The sequence below is a fragment of the Molothrus aeneus genome, chromosome Z (assembly GCF_037042795.1).
Source record: "Molothrus aeneus isolate 106 chromosome Z, BPBGC_Maene_1.0, whole genome shotgun sequence".
Taxonomy (NCBI): domain Eukaryota; kingdom Metazoa; phylum Chordata; class Aves; order Passeriformes; family Icteridae; genus Molothrus; species Molothrus aeneus.
In genome coordinates this window covers 43,071,604-43,086,996 of record NC_089680.1, presented here as the reverse complement: position 1 = coordinate 43,086,996, position 15,393 = coordinate 43,071,604, and the positions used below count along the sequence as shown (strand labels likewise).

At 37.8% G+C, this 15,393-nt stretch overlaps 1 protein-coding gene across 1 annotated transcript in view; it reads right to left on the bottom strand.

Annotated features, from left to right (window-relative positions):
* Positions 1-1,046: 1,046 nt before the first annotated feature.
* Positions 1,047-15,393, bottom strand: part of LOC136569376 (atrial natriuretic peptide receptor 2-like) — a 35,971-nt gene continuing 21,624 nt past the window's right edge. The window contains exons 14-23 of the mRNA XM_066569771.1: positions 13,358-13,392; positions 12,281-12,375; positions 11,174-11,287; positions 10,213-10,306; positions 9,314-9,401; positions 8,424-8,563; positions 5,505-5,657; positions 4,784-4,882; positions 2,447-2,538; positions 1,047-1,881 (exon numbers count right to left, since the gene is read on the bottom strand). Coding sequence (XP_066425868.1) covers positions 1,732-1,881; positions 2,447-2,538; positions 4,784-4,882; positions 5,505-5,657; positions 8,424-8,563; positions 9,314-9,401; positions 10,213-10,306; positions 11,174-11,287; positions 12,281-12,375; positions 13,358-13,392 — 1,060 coding nt within the window. The 3' untranslated portion in view covers positions 1,047-1,731. The remainder of the gene's footprint in view (positions 1,882-2,446; positions 2,539-4,783; positions 4,883-5,504; positions 5,658-8,423; positions 8,564-9,313; positions 9,402-10,212; positions 10,307-11,173; positions 11,288-12,280; positions 12,376-13,357; positions 13,393-15,393) is intronic.

The window sequence follows — 15,393 nt, the reverse complement described above, 5'->3', positions numbered from 1 at the left end:
TATACCTTCTACTATGAAATTTAAAAAGATAAAGCTATTTTTAAGCTTAGAAAAAATGTGAGACTAATTAAAATTTTTGATTTAAAAAAATTTGGCTGGACTTTATGTTGGGATCTCATGTGCCAAAGTCAGCTATGTCTATGTCCCTCACTGCGATACACAGACTTCTGAGACTTATTTTCACTCAGAAAGATATACATCTTTTCTGTATAGTTCAAAAAAACCTCCCATAATTTGGAAGTACTTAACTTTCTACCTTTGTTAGGCATCCCTGAAAAGTCTATCGTCATGGCTGCATTTACTTCTCACAGAAGCTGAAGAAAGACTGCAGTGTGACACTCCTATCACTATCACACAGCACATACTTGGATTTGAAAGTTGTAGCTATGCTATGTAGCTATGCTAGCTATATAGAAACATTAACAAGTAGTTAGCTGCTCAGTTAAACTCCACAAATTTAAACCAGAAATATTGCAACTACATGCATGTTTTTGTACTTGTACCTAGGATCAGGGACAGACTGGAGGGTAACGGAGAAGAATAATCAGGATTAAGTGGTGCTACGTCACTCAAAGTCCTTCCTTTTCATCTCCTCCCAATTAACTTTATCCACTGCAGCCCACATTATGGTGGAAATGCTTTGACCCTTGATATCCTTTGTCTCTCAGTTTCACTTATTCTGTTAGATTGTTTGTTAACCAGTTGAACTGGAATGGGCTAAACTCTTCAAAATAGATTAGTCCTGAAAGGTAAGTCTTTAACGAAAGCCAACACCAGCAATGCTCACAGAATCATGCTCATCTAGAAAGTCCTCCACTTGTAGTGATGTAGTTCTCTCTTTACAGGAAATACTGGCTCAGGAATGACCTTTCCTAAACTGTGTCCTAAATTAGACAGTGACTCAGAGGGCTGCCTGATTTCACTGACAGACAGCCATCCAGCAACAGTAGGTTCACCACCACTTCAGTCAAAGCAAAAACATCAGCTAATGTTAAGAGCTATTTTTCAGAGAAATCCCAGAGCAGCTGTAGCGAACTTTACCCTATTTAGCAACAGCATACAACATCTTGCATTTTTCTACCAAGATTTTCCATAACAAGATGCAGATGTCACGAGGAATTGCCTGTATAAAAACACACCAGACTTTCTTCTTAATTCCTCTTTCTATGCCCCAGACAATGGAGATTAAATGGAAGTAGGAGTACAAATTCTTGTTTCAATTTGTATCCATTATAATTTCTCTGCTCTTTTTTTCATCCTTCTCTTTTGATGGATCTTACTTCCTCGCAGGATACACACCTCATTTGTCCCTTTCACAACCACGCCCACAGGGTTTATGATACCACTAAACAGCAACACTGTACCATCTCCTTTCCTGTGGGAGCACCTCACAGGCTGGAAGGTCCAATCAGCTGATTTTGAGGTCATGGTGGCTGCTGGCTGAGCATTTCCTATCAAAACCACATCAAGAAGGAACACTGGGAGCTACTTTCTGCTCTGGTAGCTGGTGGGCCATTTCTGTGTATTATTCCTTAAGATGAGTTTTTTGCTTTTTTTCTATTTTCAGTGCCACTGCTGGAGGAAACACCTGTAAATAAAGCCTGAGCTAATACATTCACAAGGCCAAAGGGGTGTATTATCTCTTTTCTAATTTTCTAATTCAGCATGATGACCCAACAGACTGAAAGCAGAAGGGATACTGGAGTTAATGAGTGACTAGGAAGCAGGACTTCAGAGAGGATCACTGGGAAGGACACCTGGTATCGGACTATATGAAAATCTGTTGGCATCTTGAGGAGTCACAGAAGTGCTGGTGACTGCCTTCTGGGCGACAGAAGCTTTCTTACCTTCAAGCCAGTATGTGACCATGTCTCCTTTCCCCTAAGAAAGAATATTAGTCATGGGGTTATAAACCATCTGTTATTTATGAAACAATTTTTTTACTACAACTCAAAACAAGTCCCAAAAGGAGAAATATGTGCCTGTCAGCCTCTTTACACAGAGGAAAAAAGAAGCATAAAAGCTTTCCTTAAAAGATAATAGCAGTAGTATCAGTTAAAAAAATTCTCTGAAGTCCCATACAAAACTGGGTCCACATGTATGTTAATTCTCTTGTGGAACTCACATGATGATTTGTAATGTCTCTGAAGGACCTTTTTTGATTTCAAGCAGTCATGACAGTGAGTGTGCCATGTAGGACTTCCAAGCTTGACTAAGTCCCTTGTCTCTGACTTACCAGGTTTGTCCCATGAACAAATCCATGGAGTTGGTCCTGGCTTAAAATCTGAACATGCTCTCTTCAGGTACAAGAATTAGTCTAACCAAAGAACTGTGAAACACAGAGGACTAGAAAATATAGGAGACTGCATGGGTTAAAATTCAAGGACTCCAGAATACTTTCACACTCTCCTCTCTGAAAAGCTGAGTATAAATGTTGCATACACACCTTGACTTGTAAATTCCCACGGCATGCTAACACATACTCTCCAATCTGCTCCAACAGCTGGTATGCACTTGAACTACACTGTATTTTAAGAGCTGGAAAGAAAGATAAATATCATATTAAACAATTTATACATCTAAGACAGATCCATCTCCCAAAGTGTGTCAAACATTTCAAGACTCATTAATGAACTCTCCCTTGGGGTTTTTTTCCAAGTCTTTCCTTCCATTCCTTGCTATTTGTTATTAAAAATGTTTGCACACAAGTTCCAGTATCCTGGCCTGTTTGTGAGAGCATCTCAGGGTAAATATGGGGCTGTCAATAAACACTACTCTTCATATTCTGCATCTAATAATATTTTTGTACTCTTCACAGTTCTGTATCTGTGCTACTGATGAGCATCTTCTGCCTGTGGTGAAGAAAACCATACACAGTTCTACTTCCTGGTCAATAAAGAGCCAGTGCTTTCTAAGCACATTTCGTTTTCAGCAAAGTCTAAACACTAAAGAAACAGCACGATTGCTCTGACTCCAAACCTATCAATTTAAGACAGTTGGAAGAGATGATATTAACATAACTCCATAATTTTTTTAACATTGTTATTTTTCCTTAGTTGAAATTTTATCTTCATGTAAACCATGTAAACCTCACTTGTCTTGCCTTTTGCAAATGATGGAGGAAGGACCAATGAAGGACAGATAGAAGAAATTCTACTTTTGCTGGAAATCAAAATTTTTCCAAAACTTAAAAAAATTTAAGAAAAGGTTTTTTTACCTGTAACATTCTGTGAAACAGAGCCAATCATTATGCTTTTTTGTTTAAAAAACATCCCAGATGATAGTAGGAGTGGCTAAGATTGTCTAACTGATTTTTGTTATATTAGAAAATGACAGTTCTATAATGTCCACTTTTATTTGTTTAACTCTTTTTTAGAGTCTTAGAACACTGCCTGTAGATCAGGAGATCTAAGTTTCAGATAGATACATATCTCAGAACTATTCTTTGAAGAGACATTATATTTCAGCTTGTCATCTTGCTTGAGAACAAGACACTAGCACTCAAATTCCAGGTGATAGCATTTTTAGTGTGCATTGCTAGTAATTATTCTATTTTAAAGCAATCATCTTAGGGTTAAAACTTGGTAATATAATCTGAGGTCCTCAGATGTATGTGGCCAGAAAAAGAGGGAGAGAAAATAAATGCTTGAAAGATAAATACTTTGTCTTTATTTCTACGTCTATAGTGTTGATGCACCATCTGAGAAAGAGACTGGCATACAGAACAAAAGATAACCTATGAATGATGGAAGCAGATTTTGGAGGTATTAGTTTTAAAGGAGTTCAGATAAGATGACACAAGGAACATGAATGGTGTTATCTGGGAGACTGACAAAACGAAAATGAAGTTATATGTGCTCCATCCAGGTTAGCATTTGCTTTGGAAAAATAAAAATGGTGAGAAGCAATGGACGCAAATGATTCTCAAATCCTTTCAAAAGTTTCAAATCCATCATTTAGGACCATTCCCTGCCTTTCTTCCTTGTTTTTAGGGGATCATGATAGATGTTGATTGAAAGTATCAGTTTTTACCATGAAATTAAACTTGAAAAATCTTGTATGTGCCTAGCTCATTTACAATGCATTAAAATGTGAGCCATAAAACTACTCAGCTTCGTTTCATGACTGTAAGGAAACAAGCCATCAAGGTTCTGTGGCAGGGAATCACTAAATCAGTTAAAATATTTCAGAATCTGAGTTTCAAATGTTCATGTTAGCTAAAGACAAAGTTTTCTAAGCAGACTTGGAGCTCTATTATCTCTTAGGAAGAAGCAGTGAGAATACCTACACAAAATTTTTGTTTAAACTCCTTTCTAGAGGGTACATACATAATCTTCTATTCTGGCTGAAGACAGACATAGCTCCCATGATATTCCACTGTTTCTTTTGTTCTCCATTAGCGAAAATTATCAGCGGCAAAAGAGGAGTAATGAAAATACTCTTACCATAAATCCAGCTGGGTGCCAGGAACAAATAGAAACAGTGAACATAACCACTTGCCTCTCATTTTGTTTTAGTCCAAACTTTTTTTACTGTAGAGAACTTCAAAGCCACAAAAATCCCTTCCCAAGACTTGAGAAATAAGGGGATCTGATTGCAAAAACAGTTGTAGAGAATATCATTCAAATAATTTGTCCCTAGGCAGACTGGACCCAGAAATCAAGAACCTCTTTACAGGATTCAGAATTATTTGAATAGGTCAGGACTCAAAACTCAGCCTAACATTTTTTAAGAACTAATTCAGGGATGATTAAAACCCCATCTGCAGTTTGTCCCTTATTACCTTCACTGGTAGATTCCATTCTGGAAGCTGTGTTCACAGTATCTCCAAATAAACAGTACCGTGGCATTTTCGTTCCAACAACTCCAGCTACAACTGCCCCTGTTAAGAAATGGAAAGGAAGATATTTTGTGTTTATAAATCACATAGTCAGTCATACAGCCTTGTGGTTGCTTCCTACACTACCTTAAATCTTATTTGTTAACCATATAAAGACTGAGTGTCAATATTGTCTTTACATGGGTTACAAAGCTGTCTTACAAGTGATTTAAAACTTAGAAGATATGATTTCTTGGTAAGACAATGTATGCTGATTAGTTGGCAGATGCTGGGCTGCACAGGACATGTCCAACTCTGGCTGTCTATCAAGCAGGAATTGCAATCACATCAGATTAAATCAGGGAGCTAGGAGTCTGAGAGTGAAGCCTAGATCAGACTGACAACTCACTGTTTTGAGAAGAGAACAGCTGATAAGGACAGGTTACAGACACAGAATGGCAGTTGTAACTCACATCATCAAAGGCAGAGGGGCTATGGGATGTTTCCAATGTTGTATTCAAAACTGAGCTACCAATATACCAATAAATTATTCTGTTGGGATGACCTCTATGTTGTGTTCCACTGCGTATCAACAAATTAACTTTATTTTTAATGGAGAGGAAATGGCCACTACAGATGCATTTGTAAGGCTAGAGAAGACTCTTTTGCAGCTTTCTCAACATACCTGAATGTATTCCTGCTCTTATCTTTAGGAGGGTATTAGGCTTGTGTGGGATCTTAAAAGTCCTGCAGACATCCAGAAGGTCTAAAGCCATGCTTGCAATCTCACCAGCATGAAGGATCCCATTCTCCTTGGGTACTCCCGACACCACCATATCTTAACACAACAACGTAACTGTGTTAACCTTTGCCATTACACATAGATTTACTAAAGTATGCTGCCTATAATAAAAAAAAAAAGGAAGAAGCCCAATTCCTCCATATCCCAAGGCACAATTACGCCTGTTGAGCAAAGAAAACCAGAAACAAATTAATGCTAGGGCAATGGCTCATATGTGGAATTACCTTAGGTATGAAAAATGTTGTACTTCCTTCTTATTTTGACATGAGATTTATTCCCTCCAATCCTTTCTCTCTTCATCCTCCCCTCCACTGAGTAAAGTTAAAGTGGGACAGGCAGTGCAAATGTGGCAGTTCAGTGCCTTCTGTCATTGGGCAAATATTATAAAAAAAGGCAATGACTCCAACTAGTGCTTCCTGCACTATGCTTTAAAAACTGATGATGGGATCTTGGGGTCCTAGAGTGTTGAGCTGGACAACCATGACTGTGAGAATTATAAACTCCCACTAAACCCTGAATTTGCTGCTCTAGTTTGAGCTCTGTAAATTTATGGCACGTGATGGGGTTCATCCCATTGTACTCAAAGAGCTCGTGAAGTCATTGTAAGCTTTCTGAAAATGCTTTTTGAATGGTCATGGAAATCTGAAGAGGTTCCAGTCTACAGGAAGCTGGCAAATCTGCCAGCTTTCAAGAATTTTTCCAAGAATTTCAAGAATTGCAAGAGGGACAACCCTGCAAATTACAGGCCAATCACTCACTTCAGTGCCCAGCAGAATTTTGGAGCAATTTTTTCTGAGGGGTAATGAAAAATGCTTGAAGGACAACACAGTCATTGGTCATAACCAGCATGGCTTCATGAGTAGAAAGCCCTGATTGTCACATCTGATTTTTTATTACACAGGATAACCCACCTAGGTGATCAAGGGAAGCCAGTTGATGTTATCTTTTGGGATTTCAGTAAAGCTTTTTATACAGCTTCTCCCAGGATCCTTCTGGACAAACTGTCTGGAACACAGCTGGATAAACAAATTATGTGATGGGTGAGCAACTGAATCATGGGTCAGGCAGAAAGGGGGTGCTAGAATGGGGAGACATCAGACTGGTGATCTGTCACCGGGGTTCCACAGGGCTCCAAGCTCAGCCCTGTGCTCTTCAACAGCTTCATAAATGGCTTGGACACAGAACTGGAAGGGTTACTAAGTCTCCCGATGCTACTAAATTGCCCCATAAGCAGAAAGGCCCAGCCAATAGACCTTGAGAAATCAGAGGACTGAGCAATCACCAACTTGATGTTTAAGAAGGAAAAGTATTAGATTCTGCTCCTGGAATGGGGCAACCCTGGATATACAGACAGACTGGGAAAGGAAAGGCTGGAAAGCAGAAATGAGTGCAGGAAAGAGACCTGGGGCTCCTGGTTGAAGTTGAACATGAGTCAGCAGTGTCCTGGGGTGCATCAGGCAGAGCATCACAGCCAGGCAAGGGAGGGGGCAGGATTGTCCTGCTCTGCTCTGCTCTGCTCTGGGGCAGCCTCAACTCGAGTGCTGGGGGCAGGTCAGGGTACCACAATAAGAAATATATATATATATTGAGCTGTTAGAGAGTGTCCAAAGGAGGCCACAAGGATGGTGAAGGGCCTTGAGGGGAAGTCCTGTGAGGAGTGGCTGAGGTGACTTGGTGTGTTCAGCCTGGAGAAGAGGAGACTGAGGGGAGACCTCACTGCAGTTACAACTTCCTCATGAGGGGAAGAGGAGGGGCAGGCACTGATCTCTTCTCTGTGGTGACAGTGACAGGACCCAAGGAAATGGCCTGAAGTGGTGTCAGGGTTGTGTTTAGGTTGGATATCAGGAAAAGGCTCTTCACCCAGAGGGTGGTTGGGCACTGGAAGAGGCTCCCCAGCACACTGGTCACAGCACCAAGCCTGACAAGCTCAAGAAGCATTTGGACAACGTTCTCAGGTACATGGTATGACTCTTGAGGATGGTCCTGTGCAGGGCCAGGAGTTGGACCCTATGATCTTTGTGGATCCCTTCCAGATCATATTCTATGATTCTGACACTGTGTAGGGTGAGAAACTGGTCTTTTAGGGATCTATGGGGTGCATTTGTTCAGGAATTTTATGCTCAAGAATGTGTTCAACAGTTCCACGGAGAAAGAAGAGTGGGCTTTTTTGTTCCCCATCTCTTATAGGAATTCTGTCTGTCTCATCCAAAAGCCCTGTTAGATTTTTCTTAGGTTTTAAAGAACTCAATTTTAATCATAGTCTATCTGCAGCAGATTGCCGTGGTAGCAAATACAAAGCTCTTTTCCTACAAAAGAAAAGATGCAAAAGAGAAGAGGCAGTCAAGCCCCTACAATGTATTAGGAGAAAGAAGATTGTTATGGTCTTTGTGAAAAAGACCGATAATAAAGCTTAGGGTATGGCATGTATGATCCCATGTAGAAGATAATTTTTTTTTTTAGTTGTGTTCCCGTGATACAGAAGTTTCCAACTGGGATTAATCTGCTGTCAAGACTTAAAGTCAGATCTCACCAGTAATAGGAATCAAATAAACAGCAGTGGTATTTTACTCCATTAATTTGCCCCATTCACCACACTTGTTAACCACACAAATGATGAAATGTATGCAGGAAAATGTTCCTAAAGTTTGCTAGGGCTCTGCTAGAACTCCTCTCCTAATTGTTTTATTTGGTCTTCCCAGTCATAAGAAGCTTTCCAAATCTCCTTCAGCTATTCTTCCTTGTCATCAGAGAGTCTCTATCCTGACCAAGGCCCCATCACAGACCGCAGCTCAAGGAACTTACAGGCATCTCCTATTGTCTCCACCTTATAGACATCATAGTTATCTATGATTTCATCAAAAATGGTATAAAGCTTGTTCAAGAGATCTACCACTTGATATGGCGTGCTGCTGCTGGACAGCTCAGTAAAGCCAACAATGTCACTGTTAAAACACAACAGAAAGACCATAATCGTCCACTGTCCTAATGGTTGCTAATTAGTAATCTTAAACACACAGTAAACATTTCTCAATGCAATTACATCAACTTTCTCTTTTCAATAATTCTTTCACTAAGATTCTTATTGGATAGTTTTATCTTCATTTATTTAAATTTACAAAAGACTCCTTCCATTTAAAAGGACAGACTGATCCAAGTCTTTTTGCTTAGCAATGCAGTAAAACATTTTTACAGGTAGAGTTTAAATCTGTAACAGACTAAGCACTCTTCTGCTTTGAGTTATGTATAAATTTAAAAAAAAAGGGAACTTGATATCTGTTCTTTTATGACAAGAAGGCATGCTATTTGTATGTTGTTTCCTGCACACAAAAAAATTAAAACTGTAAATCCTTGTGGACTCTAAGGATAGGCAAATTTTCTTTACACAGGTTAAATGATAGATTCTTTACTTAGACCTATTTTATGAAACATAGATTCATGCATGTGTAATACATGTAAAGTAATGTGCTGCCATTTGTTACAGCTCTAGAGTAATGTAATTTTTTACTTAAATAATTCTAATCAAAAATAGGGAGAGAGTGTGAGAATTTTGAAAGACACTATTTTGTAGAACCACCTATTACAACAGATGGCAGTTTAGATAGATACTTGGTTAGGAGCTTCACCTCCACCAGAAGCCTAGGAGTTTCTTCTGTAGGAGACAGTTCTAGTCCTACCTTTCATCTTTTATTTACCTGAAGAAGATGGTGGCACTTGAGTAACTTTGAGCTTGTGCCTGTTTTCCCTGCCTGAGATCATCTGCTACTTGTTTTGGCAACATACCTGTTGTAGAAAGTAGAGCATTGTAATCTTCTTACATGGATAAAAGAACATATTAAACATAACGTGTTGGTTTAAATGCTCAAAAAGTGTTCATAAATGCAAAATATTATGAAGGTGAAAACACACCTTGGCATCAAAATCTGCTCTGCTGTAATGTGAGAAATCACAATAAATCTCACTGATAACACATCCAGATTCTTCATATGGCCCATAACTTTTAGGCCAAACAAACCAGTATCTATACATTTCAAGAAAGAGTAAGGTTAGATTCTAATGGTGTGATCTACGATTTTACTAATTCTCTCTTTGTGAACTCTTTGCTAGTGCTTTCTACCTGTGTTAGGTTTCTTTATTATCTCTTGCCTGTTTGTTTTTTTTTTTAATTTTATTTGTTCCCCCTATCTTGGACTTTCACATCCCTTTGTTTTTTGCTTTCTTACATGCTATTCCCATCTCTTTGTGCCTTTCTTACAGAATTCTGGAACATACACTGCCATCAAAAGCAGCCAAATACCCTTCCAGAACATTTATAACTATGCAAAAGGCCTGCCACACCAATGGCTTTGCAAAGTCAGAGCACTATGGATTTTGGGCCATAGCTCTTAGACGAGTGTACTGATTTCTAGGGAGGAAATGCAGAAAGTAGCTAAATATCTTTCCAGCTTTTCAAGAAACAAGTATATTCAATCTTTGCTAGCTAAATGTTACCTATTAAATAATCACCTATCAAAGGGTTCTTTTTTGTAGTTAGAAAGCTGAAATAAAATTATTATTGAGAAGAATATCCAGTATTTTTTTCTCTATAACTTACTATACAGCAGACGATCAGTCTTCTGTTTTTCATGCATTAAATCCTGGGTTCTCTCAGAAACTAGTATCTCCAGATGTTTGTTATATTTCTCCATCTAAATAACAGAGAATTAGGTAAAATTTTTCAGAAATTCATCTGTTTACTGAAACAGATGCCTAGCTGGATAGGATTTAAGTATTGGAATGATTCTGCTTTGAAAACATTCAGAGATTCAGAGATAAAAAAGGGCACAGGCCTAAGACACCATGCACTTATTAACAAAATACAAAGATCAGGTTTCTCCTCAAGTAAATTTATGAATTTAGACTTGAGGTTGTTGCTTACACACAAGACAGTAGAAGGCAATTTCAGGTTTTTCAAATTTCATGCAAGCTTGAGGGGGCAAATCCAATGCAGAAAGCAGCCTACAGACAAAATCTTAACAAAACAGAAGGTATCTAAGTCTCAAACTTTTATAAAAAATTCACAATGCTTTCATAAACTATCTTGCTATGCTAGTCTGTGCTTTGCTTTTTGCATCCCTCCTCTGTGTGAGGCAATAGTCTGGAGGCAGATATCTTCCTTCTCTGGTGATGAGCTTGAGATACTCTGCTCAAAATTATTTATAAACATGCTATTTGTAGCATGCAGGGATTCTATATCCATGGTACTGTAAGAGTGTTGGGTCACAGGAAAGGGGGAATATAGTTTGCAAACAACATTTGGCAGACAAAAAATGTTCAGCCCCAAAGAAATTGAGAAAGTTAAAAAACTGAATGAGAAGAATAGCAGGGTTCCAAGCAATTCTGCTTGGAACCCTGCTTTTCTTCTCATTCAGAAGAACAGAACTGAACAAATAACTGTGGATATTTTTTCCAAACAAGGGGTATAAGATTAAAAAAACAAAAAATCAAACCTGAAGGATAGAGGTGAAAGTTATTGAAAGTGAGCAGATTGGATTGGATTAAAAAGCTAAATTTACCAGAGTCATCATCATGTCAACAGGGCTAACAGGATTCATCTTGTACAACATTTTCTTGACTTGTTCAAATGTAGGCCTTTGGAATGGATCATTTTTTCTGCACCTTTCAATTAACTGCAGAAGGGAAAGAGTGAGAAAAGCAAACAGCCTTTTATTATTCCAAGCACAAGCAGTATTTTAAGTTAATACTTCTGTTTTCTTGGTGCCAACTGCTTATGTGAAGCTCTATCTGCAGCTGGTGAAGTGTCAGAGGGATACTGAAGCTTCTGGAATTCTACAGGCTTTTGCTGAATGAAGGATATTAGTTCGTGAAAATGCTGCTGTGGGAAATCCTGAGTAAGATATACACATTCCTTCTGCTGAGCACTGCTTAAGCTCTTGTCTTGTGCTGTAAGAGAGTTATGCTGTTGGAGTCACATACTGTTTTCAAAGGACTTGTCTGTACATAAATCTCACAAAAGATTAAGAGCTGAAGTACCCCTTAAGAATGTTAACTTCTGATTAAAAAACAGTGCTGCTAAGGAGAAGTTTTTTACATTTATGTTTCTACAAACCAGCAAAGGTGAATTATATTGCATTTAAATGACAACTGAAAAGAGGATGACCCTGTCTTGTTCTGATTTATTTAAACTGGGAGGGGGTATACTTTATTGAGGCTACTGAAGAGAAAGACTTGTTGCATAAGAAACAAACCAAACTCATAATTTGCCTGAGACAGACTTCATTATGTGAAAGCTCTCCGTCAGTAAGCTAGATATTACCAACATAAAATATGTATGGAATTCAACACTTTACAATAAAATGAAATTGCACAAAAATCAATGATTGAATATTAAAAACATAATCTATTACACTGGAAACTGGAGGGGACAACTGAATTTTTAATTGTTACAATGACAGGTTTTTTATTAAGGATATTAGATATTATAATTTTGCTTTGTTTGAGGTGTACTTCTTGATTTCTGGATTATTTATATTTATCAAAGGTCATATCACCATAAAACTACTATGACATGTTGTAAATTCACTTCAATAAATGATTTTTGTATGCAATATTGTACTTTACTCACAATTTGTACTTCACGTACATTATTGTATTTTACTCACTTCTACGTAATCTGCGGGACAAGAATTCTCACTCTTTCCTGAAATTAATTCTGCCAAAGGTCGGCACCAGGAATATTCAGCAGAATGCACATCATCTTTCTAGAGAAAAGGAGATTAAGCATTGTTGAAACAAGTGTTATGTTTCTCATGCCAGACACTGAAAATATATTACTATTATCATCATCACTTTTATAACATCTTCCCTATCACTTCTAAGTCAGCTTTTTTTACATAAGAACACAAGGGAAAAGAAAGGATAAAAAAGATATATAACCCAGTCTAAAATGGGTCACCTTTTCTAAAAGTTTTTTCATGGCTGACAGGCCTTAATCTTAGTATTTATATGACATAAACATCTTTTGAAACAAATGAATACCTGGCAAGATATTGGGAAACTTTTAGGAGACCACCAGGACTAGAGGACTATATTAGTCTATTATCATAAACCGTGAGAACTGGAAAAATAGTAGTTTTAAGTCTTTATTTTTACAATTCTTGTTAAGGAAATTATTTCAGAGAGAATGTGGTTACATATCAAGACTATCTGTTTCCAATTTCAAGGTGCATACTTTTTGTGTTTGTCATTTAGTAGTGATCAAAGACATATGCAAAACAGATATTTTACTCATGGAGAGCAGCTAATTTGCTTTTCTAGGTTATTCTTTTTACTGCAAGATTCCACTTAAAGGGCCTGTAAAGGACAGGTAAAGGAAGAAGCAGGAGAAAAAGGAAGATATTAATACATACATTCTCTCTGCATCCACCTAGCCATTAAGCCTCACAAAACTAATCAAAAGGCAGTTTTGGAGCTACATTATTTTTATAATATATTCTTCTTCAAAGCTCTGAAATGGAAAACTGGTAGATTTATGAGGAAACCCTGATTGGATGTTCCATGGGAATTGAACTGGCATCCATAAAATCATGACGAAAATGCATGCTTATAAAGCAACTCAAAGGTGCAGTACCTCAAAGTTTGGTTTGTCTTCAGCAGAAACAGAATCAAAGTTGTCATGCAAATTCTACAAATTCTATTCTCTAAAGATAGTTCATCTTTACTTACTGCCAGAGAGTCACTTCTTGTGGCAATTTCTAGTAAAATGATGGCATAACTGCAGAATAAAAATGAAGAAAAATCTTAATGCAGTAACAGTTAATTGAGTCAGCGATTTCTTCTTTTCATGATTTCTTACTCTTCCCCATTCTATGGCTGAAATCCCAGTATCTCAAAAGGAAGGATGGCAATGGTGCTGCTACTTGTTACTGCTTTGTGTTTTCAGGGATTTGTTACTGAATGTTTCATAGCATTTGGGTCTCACGGTTATAGGCCCCAGAGACGTTTGAGTTTGATGGACAGCAAAGCAATTTTCTCTGTAAGTATTAATGGAATCCAGAGTGATATGTCCAGGTTTATGTACATGAACCCTACCAGTTAAACATAAGGGTCTGATTTTTGCTCCAATCAAGGGTCAGGAGCAGGTTCATCAGAATCACCAATGGGGGAAGTGGCTTTTTTTCAGCCACCAAAAAGATTGCTGTTCTAGAAAAATTTCATGTCTATGATGACATGGTGTGTCGAGAGAAGATATTCTATAGTAAGCATTTCTGCTTGTTTCTTCTGAATTGTATTCTCGTGGTCATTATCTTCCTCAGCTGAACTAAGGTCTAATACATTCATCAAGGATGAAGAGTGGAAAAAGACAGTAAAAATAGAGAATTTAGTCTTTTCTGAACTCATTGGAGGGCTTCCAAAACAGTGATCTCTTAGAAGCAAGCACCTCCTTCAGCCAACCGGCTGGATAAAGATGTCTCTTTATACAGTAAAACTATGTAATAATTTATGCCTGCATGCCTCTCAGCTTGGTAACATTTACTTTTGTAGAGAATATTGGTTTTCAATCTGTTGTGTCACTAATGGTTGCACAGTTCTGTAAGACATTTTGTTGGTAACAGGATATGTTTATCTATCTCTCAGCCCACCTGTGGACCACCACTGGAAAATAAAATAATGCATACAAAACATGATTAATAATTTAGAAATTAATCTGATGATATTTTCATATTAATTTTGTGGTGATTTGTTAGGAGAAAGCAAAATCAATCCTGGTAAGGCAGCAAAACTAAAACAGATTTTCACGGATAATAATTAGATGATAGCAACTCTGATAAAGCAGCATTGATTTAATTAATGTTCAGCTGCACTGCCCAATAAAATGCACTATGCATTGTGGATAGGGAAATCCATATGATGATTACAAATCAGGAAGAACAAATCTAGGAGAAACTGTGACTGGAAACAGCCTCTTCAGCTCAAAATGAGCTACGTTCATACTTCTGTTCTCATTTCCATTTTAGCTTTCCCATCTGAACAACACTTTCCTAGAGAACTTTAAAAGAAAGTGATTAATCTGTAAGAGCACGCTAAATTACAAGTCCCTCTCCCGTAGTTTCTACTCATTTTTTATTTGGGCCTCACCTTCAAGAACATTAATGGAAAATTTGCACAGATAAAAACTAAGGATTTCAACACTGGATCAATGCTGCCTGGCCAGTGAGACCAAATACATATATCAGGAAGGCTTACCTCCTGCTCATATCATCAAAAATTAAATTTTTTAAAATGCAAAGTCTAAAGAACAGCCCAGATAAGAAGATAGCTCTTTCAATGGTACCGGGTACTTCTCTGTCTTCCCTGCCTGCATGTTTCTCTTCTCCCTTTTTTGGTGTGATCTCTCACTGCTTTTACTTTTTTTAATCAAGAAATTAATAACTGCAGTGTCACAAAAGAAGATGTAGATTTTTCAGACATGTGGGTGGGACAGCAAGATAAATCCAGGAAACGTTCACTGAATCTGTCAAAAGTTCATTGTAGACATATAGGATGTGAGTAAATCAGATCTTAGGACTATTTAAAGGGGAACCCTTGGCAAGAAATGCCTTCAGGAGGCAAAGTTGCCTGTGAAGTCAAATAATGATATCTATCCAGAACGGGATCAAAGTGAGAACAACAAGCCAAGGAAACATTTTCTAGGATACATTTTGGCTGCAGGGCAATGGTAAACACTGGAATGTATAAGACAATCCTAAAATTATTGTTTAGTTGGAGCACAGTT